The sequence below is a fragment of the Cervus elaphus genome, chromosome 18 (genome assembly GCF_910594005.1).
Source record: "Cervus elaphus chromosome 18, mCerEla1.1, whole genome shotgun sequence".
Classification (NCBI taxonomy): domain Eukaryota; kingdom Metazoa; phylum Chordata; class Mammalia; order Artiodactyla; family Cervidae; genus Cervus; species Cervus elaphus.
This window is the reverse complement of record NC_057832.1, coordinates 78157352-78174907: the sequence shown is the minus strand read 5'-3', so window position 1 is coordinate 78174907 and position 17556 is coordinate 78157352. Positions and strand designations below refer to the sequence as shown.

Sequence of the window (17556 nt, the reverse complement as noted above, 5' to 3'; positions counted from 1 at the left end):
CCACAGGACTGGAAAAGGTCAGTTTTCATTCCAATCCCAAAGAAGGGCATTGCCAAAGAATGTTCAAACTACCTCACTATTGCACATATTTCACATGCTAGCAAGGTAATGCTCAAAATTCGCCAAGTTAAGCTTCAGCAGTACATGAACTGAGAACTCCCAGATGTTCAAGCTGGATTTAGAAAAGTCAGAAGAACCAGAGATCAAATTGCCAACATCCCCTGGATCACAGAAAAATCAAGAGAATTCCAGAAAAATATCTAGTTCTGCTTTATTGACTATGCTAAAGCCTTTGACTGTGTGGATCACAACAAACTGTGGAAAATTCTTAAAAAGATGGGAAAAGAAGACCACCTTACCAGCCTCCTGTGAAACCAGTATGCAGGTCAAGAAGCAACAGTGAGAATCAGACATGGAACAATGGACTGGTTCCAAACTGGGAAAGGAGTACATCAAGGCTGTATATTTTCACCTTGTTATATGCAGAGTACATCATGAGAAATGCCGGGCTGGATGAAGCACAAGCTAGAATCAAGATTGCTGGGAGAAATATCAATAACCTCAAATATGCAGACGACCACCCTCGTGTCAGAAAGCAAAGAGGAACCAAAGAGCCTCTTGATAAAGGTGAAAGAGGAAAATGAAAAAGCTGGCTTAAAACTCAACCTTCAGAAAACTAAGGTCATGGCATCTGGCCCCATCACTTCATGGCAAACAGATGGGGAAACAATGGAAACAGAGACAGACTTTATTTTCTTGGGCTCCAAAATCACTGCAGATGGTGACTGCAGCCATGAAATTAAAAGACGCTTGCTCCTTGGAAGAAAAGTTATGACCAACCTAGACAGCATATTAAAAAGCAGAGACATTACTTTGCCAACAACGGTCTGTCTAGTCAAAACTATGGTTTTTCCAGTAGTCACATATGGATGTAAGCATTGGACCATCAGAAGGCTGAACATTGAAGAACTGATGCTTTGGAACTGTGGTGTTAGAGAAGACTCTTGAGAGTCCTGTGGACTGCAAGATCAAACCAGTCAATCCTAAAGGAAATCAACCCTGAATATTCATTGGAGGGACTGACGCTGAAGCTCCAATACTTTGGTCACCTGATTCAAAAAGCCTATGCATAAGAAAAAACCCTAATGCTGGCAAAGACTGAAGGCAGGAGGAGAAGGGGACGACAGAGGATGAGATGGTTGGTTGGCATCACCGACTCAATGGATATGAGTCTGAGCAAGCTCCAGGAGATCGTGAAGGACAGGGAAGCATGATGTGCTGTAGTCCATGGGGTCTCAGAGTCAGACATGAATGAGTGACTGAAACACAGCAATGAAAAGCAATATTTTCCCTGACGTTCACAAGGCTTCCCTGGTGGTTCAGTGGTAAAGCATCTGCCTGCCAATTCAGAAGACACAGGTTTAATCTCTGGTCCAGGAAGATCCCACACGCTGAGAAGCAACTAAGCCTGTTCGCCACAACTACTAAGCCTGTATTCTACAGAGTCCAAGAGCCACAACTGCTGAGCCCTCACGCCCTAGAGCCGGTGCTCTGCAACAAAAGAAGCCCCTGCAATGAGAAACCTCAGCATCGCAACTAGAGCGTAGCCCCCATTCTCCTCAATTAGAGAAAAGCCCATACTTAATGAAGCCCTAGCACGCCAAAAACAAAGAAACAAAATTAATTCAAAATGAAGGAACAGATCATTCTAGAGTTCTAGAATGCAGTAGATGAATATTTGATGTTTGCCTTTTAAAAATATACAGTACCTTTTTACTTCCTTCCAAGTTACTAACAGATGTGGACACTTCAAAGTTTAGTTCATTGTCATATTATGCCTTCCCAGTGATGTGATACACAGAAGAGGTCCATAACCTTAAATGCTTTTTCTCACAAAACAAAAATACAGTAATATATTAAAACCTTTTATAATTGTTTGCATTCTCCAGTCTTTGTCTTACCTGTCCTCTGAGGCAGTTGGGCGAGTAGTCGTTTGTAGTGGAGTGTGCAATTCATTAGAGTAAAAGGTCTCTGACAGTATGTCAGCTCCTTCAAGCTCCCTGCAGCAGTAGGGCCGGCCATGAATTACCTCCATGCTTCTTGGCTAAAAGGGCACAACCTGGAAAAAGAAAAGGAGGGCGCACTTGGTTAAAGAGTCACTGACTTAGTTGCTGTCACACTGACCCTCCCTCAGGGCGGGCAGGAAACTGGCTTAGTACTGCTCAGTAGTTCAACCGAAGTCTGCTTAGAAATCTTGGGTTCCTATCCTTGGGGTGAGCCCTATCTGTGGGCCCTTGGGTGTCCTTTCAGTAACAGATAGCAACTTAAGTTCTATGTAAACCAATTTCAACTGAAACAAATCCACAAAGTGGAAGAGGTTCTAAAGTAGAGTATGAATGATGAGTGGATGACACGTGGACTCATTTAAGGCCTCTACCTGGCGGGCATTGACTGACCTTCGATTCTTGCATCAATTTTAACCGTAATTATTCAAGAAAACTCAGCGGATTCCCCCTGCCCGGGTCTTTTTTTTTTTTTTAAAGCAGGGAGACCCAGCATCCAACAGAATTAACACCTGTGCTTCTAAGGTCTTCAAGGATTCTAGTCGGGAGGTTCTTGGCAGAGGTGGAGAATCAGACGTGCAGCACAAGTGAGACCCCAAAGTGAGAATTCCACCCCTCCTTGGGACTTGATGAGGGAAGCAAAAGATGCGCCTTGGCCAGGACCGGCCTAAGCCTAGCCTTCAGGGCCATCAACGCCCTGCCGATCGGTGCCTCGGGGTTCCGACGCACCTTGGGACATCAGCCTGGAAGCCTTAGGCGGCAGAGCCTCCCTTTCCCCTCCCTAGAGCTGGCGGGCCTCTGCGGGGCGTGGAATTCCGCTGTCGTCCGCACCTGCGGCCCGGGGGAGCTTGCGTGCAGGTGCGGGTGAAGGAGAGAGAGGGCCGGCGGGCAGGCCAGGCGTGGGGTTGAGGGTGCCTGTGACGGCGACCGTGACCGTGGCAATAGGTAATGCATGCTTGCCGGGCGGCGGGCTTCGGGGAGGAGAGCAGGGGCGGCGGTGGGCTCTTAGAAGTTTCGGAAGAAGCCAGCCCACGAACTCTTGGAACCCGCAAGAATTGGAAGCCGGAAGGAAGGTGGGGAATGAGGGGTAGACTCCCAGTCCACGCGCGAAAGGAGTTCTTCCGGCACCCCAGCCCGTCGTCCCCGCCCCTTTATCCGCCCCTCCCTTCGCCCCTGGCCCCGCCCCCTTGCGCCCCTTGGCGCCCTCTGCAGGCCGTATCACATGCTCCTTCGAGGGCTGCTTGGTCCAGGCGACTCCCGGCCCTGGGGCCCGCGCGTTCTCTGCTGTGTACTGGGGCGGTGGAGGAGTGCGGTGCCAGGGAGACTCTGATGAGGTGGGAGCCTCCAACACATCCGTGTTCCTTACCCTCAATGGGGAACAGTGCGGCCTTATCGAGGGTGGCCTCCGCAGGACTCAGCACGTGCAGCCCCTACATTATGCCAGGCCGAGGCTCTTCCTACCCTAGGTGGGTGCGGACAGGGCAAACAGGCAGTGTGCCTGCGGTGATCTACCCGATCAGCAAAGACCTCGCCCCGCTTCCATTACCTTTGTTACCACCCCCCTTCCCCCCGCCCCCCAATCCTCCCCGAAGAAACGAACGTGAACCACGATTCTGCACCTACGGGACCACGAGTTTCTGTGATGGCTAAGGACAGGACCCCTGGGAAGGACCCTGATGTGGGAAGGTTGGTTACTTTTGCGGGGAGAGGCTGGAACTGAGCCTGCAGGAACACGGGGGAAGGTGGGGACAAGAACGACCACCTTTCAGAAGGGCGGTATAACAGAGCTGTTCTCTGCCTGTTTCCCAACTTTTTAATCAAGCCACTAGTGGGTATTCATTTTGTGCTGTGCCTTCCAGGTGAGTGTTCGCTGACGTGAGGGAAGGAAAGCTGCGTTAGAGTAGACCAGGGGGTAATTTTGTATTCCTGGTCTGTTTCTTTGTCCTTGCACCTCTCTCAGAGTCCAGTAGTTACCAGCCACTAAACCAGGAAGTGTAGATTTTTCAGGAGGCAGAGTTGTGAATTAGGTGAAGTTTGACTTCCTTTTTGACCCCGTTAACATTTTTTTACCCGAAAAATTTCTCATAGAAGTTCACCTCAGCCTTTTTGCTGCTTTGTGTGTGCAGGATACCCATGACATTATCTTGTCAGCCCAGCCTTTTATGTGCCTGGCCTCCCAGGACTTTACCTACTTCACCTTTGTCCAGATTTCCTCATGGCTTGATTCTTCCTGGGAGGTAATAACTGAGTGTCATAAATCAGTGACATATGATGAATCTGTGTCACTAGCCACATGTTAGTATGTAATGGGTGTTTGTGATACCAAGAAAGTTGAGGAAACTATAAGTTGATTGACTAGGATATGTGGTGATAGCTTCCTGGTGGGTTTGAAAGTTTATTTTGGTCAAATGACTGTTGTTGTTTAGTCACTCAGTTGTGTTGAACTCTTTGTGACCCCACGGACTGTGGCCTGCCAGGCTCCACTGTCCAGGGATTGTCCAGGCAAGAATACTGGAGTGGGTTGCCATGCCCTCCTCCAGGGGATATTTCCAACCCAGAGACCTAACTCATTGGCAAGTAGGTTCTTTACCACTAGCGCCACCTGGGAAGCCAGAGTATAAAGGTTAGGAAAATTTAATTATTTTTGCCTTTGTTATTTTCAAGTAAAATTTACAGGCAAGAATAAGTTTTTTGCCAGATCTTTTAAAAAACAATTGTTTTCTTTGGAAATGTTTTTACATCTGCAAGATTCTAAAGGATGTCAGGATTGGGTCTATTATTTGACCAACACTCCTTAATCTAGGCTTTTATGATTTAATTCACACCATCTCAGCCATCTGGTGATATGTATGTGACCCCCAACGACACATGTCATAGTTGTTGTTTAGTCGCTAAGTCGTGACCAACTCTTTTGCAACCGCATGGACTGTAGCTCACCAGGATCCTCTGTCCATGGAATCTCTTGGGCCAAGAATACTGGAGTGGGTTGCCATTTCCTTCTCCAGGGGATCTTCCCAACCCAGAGAAGCCACTTTACTTCCCTAGAGTGGGTCAAAGATATTTATTACAATAAGAAAAAAAGCCCTGGATCAGATTCTGTGTGGATTTTCCCTATAGACTGGAGTGGGATTTCCCAGGCAAGAATTTTGAAGTGGGTTGCCGTTCCCTTCTCCAAAGGATCTTCCTGGTACAGGGATTGAACCCACATCTCCTGCATTGCAGACAGATTCCTTACCATGTGAACCATCAAGGAAACCTCAATTTATACAGTGCTGTATGTCAATTATATTAATAAAACTGGAAAAAAGATCAAAATAAAAATATTCATATCTGCCAAGGAGTACTAAGTCTCTTAAAGTTTTATTCATTATCAAATGCCACTGGGGTTGCAAAGAATTGGACATGACTGAGCAATTAATACTAACTGTATAAATTGGGAATCCATGGTGGCTCAGTGGTAAAGAATCTGCCCACCAATGCAGGAGACTTGGGTTCAATTATGGGTTGGGAAGAGCCTGTAGAGAAGGAAATGGCAACCTATTCCATTATTTTTGCCTGGGAAATCCTGGCAAAAAGGATTGCCAGGAGAGGAGTCTGGTGGGCTATAGTCCAGAGGGCCACAAGAGTTGGACATGACTTAACGATTAAACCACTACCACTGTATAAATTTAAGGTGTACAGCATAATGACATGACATATGTTTTATGAAAATGAGGGACTTCCCTGGTGGTCAGAGGCTAAGACTTCAAGCTTCCAATGCAGGGCACCTGGGTTTGATCCCTGGTTTGGGAACTAGATATTGCATGTAGCAACTAAGACCATCACAGACAAATATTCAATTAGTAATAGATAATAGATAAATACTTTAAAAAAGAAGATGAATAAAGGAAAGCCTCATTCAAAATGGAGTTGGGCAGACCTAAGGGGGAGCTTTCATACACATACCAGTCATCACAGTTTACACATTACAGCCAGAAGAAGCTTAATTTACAGCAGGAAGAAGGAAGATTTTCTTCTTGCCTGGAAATAATCCAGCCAATGAGAAACTGTTACAACCCTGAAATCTCCTCCAGTGAACTTTTAAACAAATAGCCCCTCCCACCTTCCACTTTTCCATTATTCTTCTATAAAAGAATACTCCTTCTTTTGGTCTCCAAACTATGGGATTCACTGGTGGCTCAGACGGTAAAGAGTCTGCCTGCAATGGGTCGGGAAGATCCCTTGGAGAAGGAAATGGCAACCCACTCCAGTATTCTTGCCTGGAAAATCCCATGGACAGAAGAGCCTGGTGGGCTACAGTCCATGGGGTCACAGAGTTTAACACAACTGAGCAATTTCACTTTTCACCTTTGGTCTTCACCTATGGTTTGCTGTAGTTTCCATGGCCCAAAGGGCAATTCATGTGGCATTCCCAAATAAATTGAATTTTGCTGGCTAACCTGTTACCATTTTCTTTTAAAGGTTCACATTACTTGGTGTCAGAAGGGGTATTTGAAGGAGTTGATCCCTAAAGAACTAACGATCCTGGGAATCATGCCTGGTACCCAGTTGATCCCCTTGTGTTCTTCACTCTTTTGGTCTGGTAAGTCTCCTCTCAGATTCAAGCTCATTCCTTTTGATTGAGCGCTCTCCAACTTTTTAGGGGGATCTGTTTTTGTTTTCGTGATGCTGTTGCCCTCTGTGTGAGCACTCATTTGTTTTCTGAACCTCTGGTTTTGACGTATGGGATCCCAATTCTCTAAATTTTCTCAGGAGAGTCCTCCTTCTGGGACCACGGCTTACTTTGTGTTCAAAACGGCATATTTTCAACTAAATGGACCAACTTAATTAAAAATAGTTTAGAACTCCAATGGTCACCATGGGGAACTTTCAACCTCTTCATTACTGATAACTGTACATGTATTAAACCAATGGTCTGTGGATAAAATAATAATGTTTATGAATCAATACTGGTGAGGAAATATTAATATAATAATATAATATTAATAATATATATTAATAATATAATAATATTAATAAGGCCTCACGAAGTGCCTACTTTGCTTGTCCCAAACCTGTTCAAAATATATTCCTGGGAAACTGTCTGCACTGCCCCTGAATACTTTATTTAAAAAAAATTTTAACATTAAAACATTTTTAATTTTCTATTGGAGTTTAGTTGATTTACAGTATTGTGTTAGTTTCAGGTGTAGAGCAAAGTGATTCAGTTAACATATACGTATATCTATTCTTTCTCAGATTGTTTTTTCTGAACAGGTATGAAATGATAGTTATTATATGAAATTGGCTTAAGCAATATGGTGGCTATTAAGTGCAAATCTGCTGCCCTTTGTGAACAAGCCTGATAAACACTCCAGCCACCCCTCAATCACTTAAAATTGCTCAACTGACCATTCAAATTTTTGGCAAGTAAATTTTATAGAATTCCCCCTGTCTCATGGATATATAATAAATATATTTTCATCAGATATTTATAATGTCTATTTTTGTTATATTTTATATTGGACCCTTAATTCAGTGATATAATAAAGGAAGGGTATGAGGAAATACACTCTCCTATTTTTTTCAAGGGAGTACAAATTGGTATGATAGAAAAGCAAGGCAATTTACCAGCATCTGTTAAAATTATAACTGTAGTGTGGACACAGCTGAAGCGACTGAGCATGCACGCATAGCATTTTGGCCTAGGAACCCCTCTTCTAGGAATTTTCCTACATGCATGCACACATAGGGTTTGAAAACATGCATAACAGGTATCTAATGCACACAGAGATTATTCAGTGTAACACTGTGCATAATAGGAAAAGATTTGACATAATTGTTCCCCACATAAATTGTTATTTCTATGCAATGGGATACCAGGCAGCTATTAAAAAGAATGATGACATGTTTTATGTATTGTCTAGTAACAACCTCTGAGATATATTTTAATGGAAAAAAGTCAAAGTATTGAAGAGTTGTGGAGTATGTGCTGTTTGTGTAGCAATTGAAATTATATGTTTTCTTATAAATTATGTGTACACATGTGTGTGTGTGTCTGTATATATATATATAGTTAATGTTAAGTCGCTCAGTCATGTCCGATTCTTTGGGACCCCATGGACTGTAGCCCACCAGGCTCCTCCGTCCATGGGATTTTCTAGGCAAGAATACTGGAGTGGATTGCCATTTCCTTCTCCAGGGGATCTTCCCAACCCAGGGATCGAACCCAGGTCTCCCGCATTGTAGGCAGACGCTTTAACCTCTGAGCCACCAGGGAACTGTGTATATATGTATAAGCATTTCTTATATATGCATACTATTCCTAGAAATATGCACAAAAACCTGGCCACATTAGTTGCCTTTGAGAAGGGGAACTAATAACTGGACCTCAGTGGTGGGAGGGAGGTATTTGACCATATTGCTTTTTTGCACTTTTTGAATTTGAACCATAGTATCTATTTGTTGCAGATTGCATTTTCTGGAAGCAGATGCTGAGATGGAGTTTGGGGTCTAAGCTGTTTATTAAAAGTGAACACCTGTGGAAGGAAGAAAAGGAAGCAAGATTGGGTAGAGGGACAACTCCATCAGTGACATGAGCCTGACAAAACCTTGGCTAGCCTTCCGTGGAGCTCTGGAGCACTGATGGCATCTCAGAGCAGCCCTAGGTTGGGTGGGAAAAATTGTTTTCACCCCCGATTCAGTCAGGCATTGACTGCTTCTGATTTGGGAAGGGTATTATGGTGGGGCCAGATAGCTAGCCCTTTGCAGCTGAGTCAGCCCCCGTCAGAGTTGACAGCTTGAGCGGCAGATCTTATTCTGAAGGGAGATCTAGGTAGTGTGTCTCAGCAATGACACTACATTTCCTACCCCTATGCTTTGTGAGAATTTGAATGAATATAAAATCCCAACGTGTGAAGGAGGAAGTCATTTTCAGATGAATAAGTCTTCAAACAATATACCTTCCAGGCACCTCTTTCTACCTGTTTAAGTCAATGATTTCCCCCCCTGGCCTTTGCATTCTAAGGCAATTTTAACTGATGCAAGTAGTATTCTCATGTTTTGTTTGTTTAGAAATTTGAATCCATATAGAAAAATTTCTAAACATATTAAAATTAATTGCTTCTGGGGAATAGAAATTGGGAGTGGATATGGTTGGGGCTTGGGACATTAGTTTGTCATCCAACTGGGACAGTTTGGAGAGTAAAAGGGAGGGCTATTAATACTTACACTGGGGTAACAGGCATAAATCTGAACTGTCCCTGGGAAACTGGAAGTTTTTGCAGTCACCCTAACTAAAAGCCTTGCAGCATTCTTTTGACTTTTAAAACTTGTGCAGGTATCTCTTTGCTAAACATAAAATAAATCTTAAAAGAAGATTGATAAGGTTTTGGAAGTTAATTAGTACAACTTCACACAAGCAGAAGTGACATCTGTGGTATTCCTTTTTGATATCTCTATTTGACCATCCAGTCTCTGCTTAATCACCTTGCCATGACTCATGTGAGTCAGATCTATTACTGGGTAGTTATAGTTGTTAGGAACTTTTTTAAAAACTGCCAGTTTGTAACTTTATACCAGTAGTCATAGCATGGAAGCCGTTCCCTCTGACTAGCCCTGGTTTTACATGTGCATCGCTTTCGTTAGTCCAAGAGAAGTGACACCTCTCGCGGTCCCTCCTCAGCTTTTCTACACCATGGTGCTGTGTTTATTGGTATTAGAGTAAACAGTGCCCGCAGACTTGAAAAGTGGGGACAGAAGGTTTGCTTAGGCTAAGAAACAAGACTGCAGAAATGATTTAGTGTCTTGGGTAAGGTCAGCAATAACCCTACAAGGTAAAAGCCTTGTCAGGTTTGATTGGCAAGTGAAAGGCTCATGCATCAGAGAAGTCGCTGACTCCAGTGATATAACCCCTGGCTTCATTCCTGTTCTCTTCTTCTGTCAGCCTGCCACCATTTCCCTCTCTCTGTCCTGTGATGTAAGACATGACCAGAATTGACAGAGAGAGAAGGCAGAGGGGGCAGTTATTAAAATGTTACCCAGACAGATTGAAATCCAAATGCCTTAATTCACCATGATATGTTTTGATTAATGAGAGTGAGAAAGTGAAGAGGTTGGGATGTCTAATCAAAGAAAGTAATGCTTTAGTTACTGAAATGCAAATGCCTTAATTGGGAGGGACAAAAATTAATAGAAATAGTTAACAAAAATTAATGAGGTCAAAAAGATATATTAAGAGGAAATGTAAAGCATCTTTGTCACAATTAGAGCTACATTTGGTTTGTGGTAAAAGAAAGTACATAAAGAAATTAAAGAGTCACATGTAAATATTTTAGCATTTGATCAATTTATGACTTCAGTTACTATTTTAATTTTATGATAAACAACCTTTCCATCCAATTGTAGATGTTTTAATGTAGAAAGAATCTTGCTGATTCTTAATGGGTTCTGCCTGTTTTGTTTAAGTATTCTGACTTTCCTTAAAGATGTGCTGATTCCTTAATGCTAATAATCCTTAACTCACAGCTAGACTCAGGCTGTAAAAATGTTTACTTTTGTCTATTATAAACTGTTGAATTGAGGTGATTGTGCATTAGTTTAAAATTTTAGTTGATAACTGAGCCTTAAGTGCGCAGTATATTGTACAATATAAAGCAAGAGGATCTTAAAGACTCTCTGTTTTGGTGGGGTGGTGATTATTGTTTTTGGTCTAAGATTTTAAAATCAGTTATGTACAAATGTGGAACATTTTCTGCCCTCTAGTGGTTAAAAGTAACTTTGCAATATCAGTTACAATTCAGTGCTTTAAATTACAAGGGAAAAGCTGTGTGACATTTTAAAAGCAGGTTGAAAATTATGTAGGTATATTGCCATAGCTAATTAGTATTGCTGCATATTTTAAGAAAGTGAAACAATGGTTTTATGTTTTATTAATCACAGTATACTAATGGCTGGAAATCTGGCAAGAGGTAAAATAAATTTTGAGATAATTTTTCTTCAGGATTAAAATAATATTTCTCTATCTCTACAAAGAGAGTATTAATTCCATGTTAATCTTATTAACGTATTACTCCACTCCTCATTCTAATAGTGACTTTCCAGTTCAACTCCTTTCATACTTTAGTTCTTACATTTACGAAGAGAATAACAGGAGATAATACTTCTCATTTCCTAACCTACACATAGGATAGTACATATTGCCTTTGTGTTTTGTTCTAAGAGGAAAATTTCATGATATAGGAAAAACAAAAATGGGCTATTAGAAAGAATGTGATAGTGCCCTGAAGTTCAAAGAGAAGTGCTGTAACATAGTATGTGTGTGACTGTTGTCCATTATCCATTTCCCAGGGAAATTAAACTAATCAAATGTTTCATCTTCATTACTGTTCTGAAATGTGTTCTCATATCTGACTGATAACAGAAGCTTTTGCTGTCCCAGATATTTCTAAAGAAGCACTAACTTCTGCCCCAGGTGAATACAAAGCCATATAAACTAGTGAGATGATAAAATAGCTTGGGAGGAAAAAAGATTAGCAACAATTACTTCCTTTCAAAATAAGCTTCCAGGGAATAAAGGAAAAATTTAATGTTCTGGTGAAAAATCTAATATTCCTAAATAAGCTTGTCAGAATCAGAGCATCTCTAAAAAGCGTCAACCTTGTTGTTGTCAGAGGCATTTTTTTCTGGTAGGCAACATAATGTTAAAGCTTTGAGTATGGTTATTTAAATATTAATACTGTGAGTATAATTAGAGAATAGTACTAGACCTTGTAAAAAGGCAAGTGAAATGGACTTAATGCCACTGAACTGTACACTTAAAAACAGTTAAAACGGTAAATATTATGTTATGTGTATTTTACCACAGCAAAATAGAATACATAAAAAAGGCAAATGAAATCTCCCTGATTGTTTTCATACTTCTAACAGCAAATAAAATGTACAACATCTAATAAATGTTTTAGGAATTCAAGGCCACTTAATAAGTAGTAAGTTAAAATAAACATTGGGTATTATGTTCACCAGATAATATTTTCCTAATTCAATTTGGCTCCAAGCAGCAAAGTGATATTTTCTACAGGGCATTTAGTAACAGACATTAATCTGGGAAAGGCTGCAATAGTCCAGTACTCCCACAATTCATGTTGGTGGACTGGGACAGGCTTACTTCAGATTTACTTTGATTCCTTTATTGCTTTGTCTCACTTCATTAATGGGGTTGGTAAGAGACTGCAAATAACTCAGGGAGAGGCGTACTTACTGATACCTTTCCCAACTCCACTGGCCAATTATTGCGTATGTCAAAGTCTCTCTTGACCAGTTCGGTTCTCCCACTGAAGTAGAAACTGATAGTTGGTGAAATTAATAATTGATGATAGTTGAGTTTCATCACCAACTACAGCACTTTCTCTGCTATAGAGAAAAAAAATCATTAGTTGCTTCTTCAGAGTCTAAGTTAAAAATGGTAGAGCATTTCTTCTGTGATGTTTTAAATCTTTATGGTCATTCATTACTAAGGTGGACACTTCCTTACTTGCTCTTGAGGTAAATACCTTAACAAATGGCTAGGTTAAAGCTGTCCAAGCATCTAGGTCTTTTTTTTCCCCTCTTTCTTCTTCCTTTCCTCCTTCCTTCCTTCTTTCTAAAAATCTGTATATAATGTTTAAAGCATTGAGGCTTTCTTCCTGGCCTCCAGTGTGCTCATGTTTTCTTTTGAGAGCTTCATTCAACAACTGTTTCCTGACTACTCACTACGTTTGGGGGCTGGATGGGAGGTGATTGACGGGGTGGTGGACAGGACAGTGGATGAAGGAGGAAAAGCACAAACTTTGAAATGAAACAGACCTTGGTCGAGGCCATCTGTTAGCTCTCATTTCTTCAGAATGTTCTTTGTGAGCTCAGTTCTCATGTGTAAAAATGAACATAACGAGAATGCTTAAAACAGTATTAAACTTAAAACAGTTATCATAGCAATCAATAGTCACTATTATTATTAAGCTGGGATTGGGATACAAAGAAGAACAAGCTAGTGCAATGGTTCCCAATTAAGGATGATTTTGCCTCCAAGAGAACATTTGGCACTATCTGGAGACGTTTTTAGTTGTCTTATTTATTGGGTGGTGCTCCTGGCATCTAGCAGGTAGAGGCTACTGGCCTTGATAAACATCCTATGATACACAGGGCAGATCCCATAGCAAAGAATTATCCAGCCCACAATGTCAACAGTGTTGATCTTGGTTGAGTAAAGGAAAAACATTAAAATAGGCTATATGTTTCATGTAATATAAATATATATTTATGTAATATATATTTCATGAATAGGCTGCTCAGCCTGTGATTGGAATGATGGGTCCTTGATGACCATGGAATTCCCACACCAGCCTGGAACTGCTTCCTTCCAGACATTGTTATATGTGTGGGGGAAAAAAAAAAAAACTCTCTCTTGGAAAAAGTATGTTGTTTAGGTTTTCTTTTATATACAGCTGCATCCAAATTTGACCAGGGTTGGGCCTTGAAGGATTTTGATAAGTATTAAAGGGGCCTTTGAGCTGAAGGAATGAGCACAAATGAAGGCACAGAAATGTGCATATTTCTGTGAACATGCATATTTCTAGGGAATCACATGTAGTTTGATATGCTTATGAAATAACATGATAAGTTACATTGGAAGAGTGTAGAGTAACGTTTGCAGAAAGGTCTTTAGAGAAGACAAAATGAAAGAGAAGAGGCTGGCACTCTCCCCTTTCTTGGCTATTTCATTTTGTTGATCACACCTAGATGAACACTGACCTTTCATTTTTCTCACTGAGAAATTGGCTCCAGAGTCAGTCCTTTATTTCCTTTTTCTGTTTCTCAAGGTCATTGTCCTAGTATGATGTATGAAATGTGGACCTGAGATCTCATGGAAGTTGCCCTCCCTGAAAATCATTGACATATAGTATGCGTCATCCCCACCTTTCCCCGGCAACCCCCCACTCCCCTTGCCTTTACAGGCTGGCTAAGGTTTATGTTAGGGTGAATCCAGATGGCATTTCTTTGAGGAAGTGAAGTGTAGGAAGAGAGGAGGCGGGGTGGAGAATGGACTATTGGAGGGGATGTGCTTGGTAAAGCACAGGAGAAGAGCTGTGAAGAAGAACACACTTACCACCTTGCTTCTATTGTCTGCTACTCTAAAAAGCCAATATTTGGAGGAAGATCAGGCTAAACCACTTGAGTGATTCTGATTGTTTGGGTGTTATGTTCTCAGTGCTTAAGTAACCAATCAGATAATAATAATCCTTAATAAACTGACTTAGATATTAATTTAAAATAATTCTAGAAATAAAAATCTTCTGTGGCAGTAAATCTTAAACTTTATGGAATCACAAGGTCTATTGAGAATTTACCCAAGAACTCTGAAGTCTCTCCCCCGAAAAATGCACATATATATGTAATGATGCAGACAATGTCATTTTTAACAGCTGTGAGCATACCTTACAAGTAGAACTCCATCTTTGTTGCAAAAGTGAAGTTTTAATCAAAATGCCAACATCTGATAGACTGGAAAATTACAAAGCCAGATCACTATGTGCAGACTTTATGAAGGAAGTGGTTGTTAAGTGGTTCTACTAAGTCCTCAATTTTCTCACCCACTTGGAGACCATGAAAGGATAAGATCTGAATTTGTGAAGAGATTTCTTGGGAGAGCATTGTTACCCTGCTGTGAATGCCCCCTACTGATGCTCATGTGCTAGGGATTACTGAGCCCATTACTCTTCATCAGGGAGAGGCTTCCATATGATGAGGAAATGTGCTCCATGTGGTTGAGAGAAATGAAAAATTGGTGCTCAACTCCAGACCCCACAGCTGAAGAGTCTGGGGGCAGCGAGATAGAAGAGGTGTGTTGGGATCACAGCCAGTGTGGAGAGTGAGCTGTGGGTAACCAGAGATGAGCTGCAGGAAAGAGAGATTTGTAGAAGTTGCTTTGAGCCGTACTAAAGAGGACCCCTGGAAGAGAAAAGGGCATGAATGGAGCGGGTGCCCGTGTCCCACGGTGAGGGCTGAGTCCAGCCATGGTGTATGGGGCCATCCTCTGGGTCCTGGGAGTGGATCCATTCACCCTGGCAAGAGCTGTCCTATATCCCTTGCCTCTCTTCTCAAATTCTCTTCCATCCCTGAAGAGTCCAACAAAGCCAGAGAGTGAGGAAGCAATTGAGGCTGGAAAAGAAAGCAGAAGTCAATCTCATTCCTGTCACCCAGCTCAGATCTCACATGGGAAGAGTTGAACATGAATGAATGACTGTAGATTGAAATGTTGATTACAATGGAATTGAGACTGTGCATTTTTGACTTAGGCCAAAGAACCACTTCAGAGCAACAGTGAAGTTCATCTGCCCGAGATTTTATCCAGGGCCAGTGAAAGATTTCTGCACAGCCTGAGCCCCATCCTTTATATTTTAAAGGCGGTGGTGGGTCACACAAAAAAATTTGCATTTTGACGTTTCATGAGTCATGCAGTTATATATTTTTTACCTACTGTGGGGTGTAGACAGACCTCTCAGGGTTGTGTGATAAGCTGGTCCTTGAGTTTCATGTAGGAAACAAAAATGAAAGTGAAAGCCATTCAGTCATATCCAACTCTTTGTGATACCATGGACTATACAGTCCATGGAATTCTCCAGGTCAAAATATTGGAGTGGGTAGCCTTTCCCTTCTCCAAGGTATCTTCCCAAACCAGAGATTGAACCTAGGCCTCCCACATTGCAGGTGGATTCTTTACCAGCTGAGCCACCAGGGAAGCCGAAGAATACCGGAGTGGGTAGCCTATCCTTTCTCAATCAGATCTTCCTGACTCAGGAATCGAACTGGGGTCTTCTGCATTGAAGGCAAGTTCTTTACCGCCTGAGCTACCAGGGAAGCCCAGAAAACAAAAGCTGTTCTCATAAGTAAAGAGGGGAAGGGACATCCCTGATGGTCCAGTGGCTAAGACTCTGCATTCCCAATGCAGGGGGGAACTAGATCCTACATACCACAACTAAAGTTCCTGCATGTCTCAACTAAGACTGGCACGGTCAAATAAACAAACATCAGACAAAACAAAACAGGGAGGCATTGGGCATTGTGAGAAAAGGCAGAGGTGCCAACAGGGCTGAAATAGGAGGAGCAGGACAGGCTACACAGTTTGCAGGGCCCACTGCAAAACAAAAAATGCAGAACTCCTTGTTCAAACGTATTGAGAATGTCAGGACAGTGACAATAAAGCGTTTAACCAAATGTGGGGCCCTGTGTACCTGCGGGGGTCACATGGCCATAAAGCTCCCCTGGTGAATGTCAGAGGTCAGAAGAGGGGGAGACCCTGCTAGGGGTCCAGTTAAAGAGAGACTTGGGACAAGAGGCCTGTCTAGTCAAGACTTTTCTCAGTGAAATCACTTGCAGTGTGACCTCTTCCTCAAGATCTCACAAGTCCTCAGAGAGGTTGCAGACTTCCTTATGTGAATGGATTTCTTGTAGAAGCTGATGAAGTAGGTACTGAGGGGCTGAAACAGAGTAAGCTCTGTGGGTTCGGAGGCAGCTGACAGCTGGTTATTCACCTAATATTGATTTTTCCATAAATTTCAAGGGTTTAGGTAAAGAACCCATGTTCTAGGACAGGAAATTTTCTTGTGTCATGTAGTATCAAGGGACCGAGTGGCTTTCTGTTTGTTTATTTATTAGTGCAGCAGGATGTTTCCTACTTTCACTTTGCTCAGGATGTGCAGTTGGGACAAAATCTGGAAGTCCAGAGATGCTGAATACTTTTATAATGCAAGTCATGAATGGTGGGGGCCAGACGCCCCTTCAGGGTTTACGAAGAGATGGCAGAGTCTCATCAGCCCCTGTCTTGCCCCATCCCCATCTCCCCCTCCCCCGTCCCCTGGCGGTGGGCGAGAAGTTGCTTGGGAGGGCTGCTGCAGCTGTCCCTCACCCTGAAACCAAACAAGAGAGGTTCCTAGAAAGTCAGACAGAGTGGGAGTCATGAAGCGGGTACTGGCCACGCATTTCTGGTAGGTAGCGTGTGTAGGCACTAGGCTTGCTGGCCTGCCTCTGCCCCTCCTAAGGGGGGCAGAGGGGCTTGGAAACAAATGGGGGCAGTGGCGGGGCATCCCAGGAGCAGCTTAAGTCCTGCCTTGGCATGACGAGGACCTCTGCCTTTTGTGTAAATCAAGTGAACACTGAGAAGGTAGCTGCCTTGAGTCTTTCTTTCTGGCAGTCAGAGTACAGATGAGATGAGGATGACTGGAAGAGATCAGAAGGCATCCAGGTGTCTTAGGTCACTGACCTGGGCAGTGTGACATTACCTGAGTGCTTCCCAAAGTACTCAAAAAGTAGAAAAAGTAACATTATAACAAGAAGACCAGACAGGGGCTTTCGATTCTCCACCCCCAATCAAAAATACCCATCCCCCTCCCTCACTCACCCAACTTGGAGAAATTGGAAGAGAAGTCTGTTTTCCAGAGGCCTACCATTTTTCCCTCCCACCACCCTACCTCAGGGGTGA

The 17556-nt window shown here is 42.4% G+C and overlaps 1 protein-coding gene and 1 long non-coding RNA gene across 3 annotated transcripts in view; one reads left to right on the top strand and one right to left on the bottom strand.

Moving 5' to 3' along the window:
- C18H7orf31 (chromosome 18 C7orf31 homolog) overlaps positions 1-3123 on the bottom strand; it is a 40943-nt gene extending 37820 nt beyond the window's left edge. Inside the window, exons 1-2 of the mRNA XM_043872369.1 lie at positions 2793-3123; positions 1962-2119 (exon numbers count right to left, since the gene is read on the bottom strand). Of these exons, the coding sequence (XP_043728304.1) occupies positions 1962-2095 (134 nt within the window). The 5' untranslated portion in view covers positions 2096-2119; positions 2793-3123. The remainder of the gene's footprint in view (positions 1-1961; positions 2120-2792) is intronic.
- Positions 1-17556, top strand: part of LOC122674213 — a 171576-nt gene that overhangs the window by 45126 nt on the left and 108894 nt on the right. For both annotated transcript variants that reach the window (XR_006334930.1, XR_006334931.1), the window contains one exon: positions 6525-6645. This is a non-coding gene — a long non-coding RNA (uncharacterized LOC122674213). The remainder of the gene's footprint in view (positions 1-6524; positions 6646-17556) is intronic.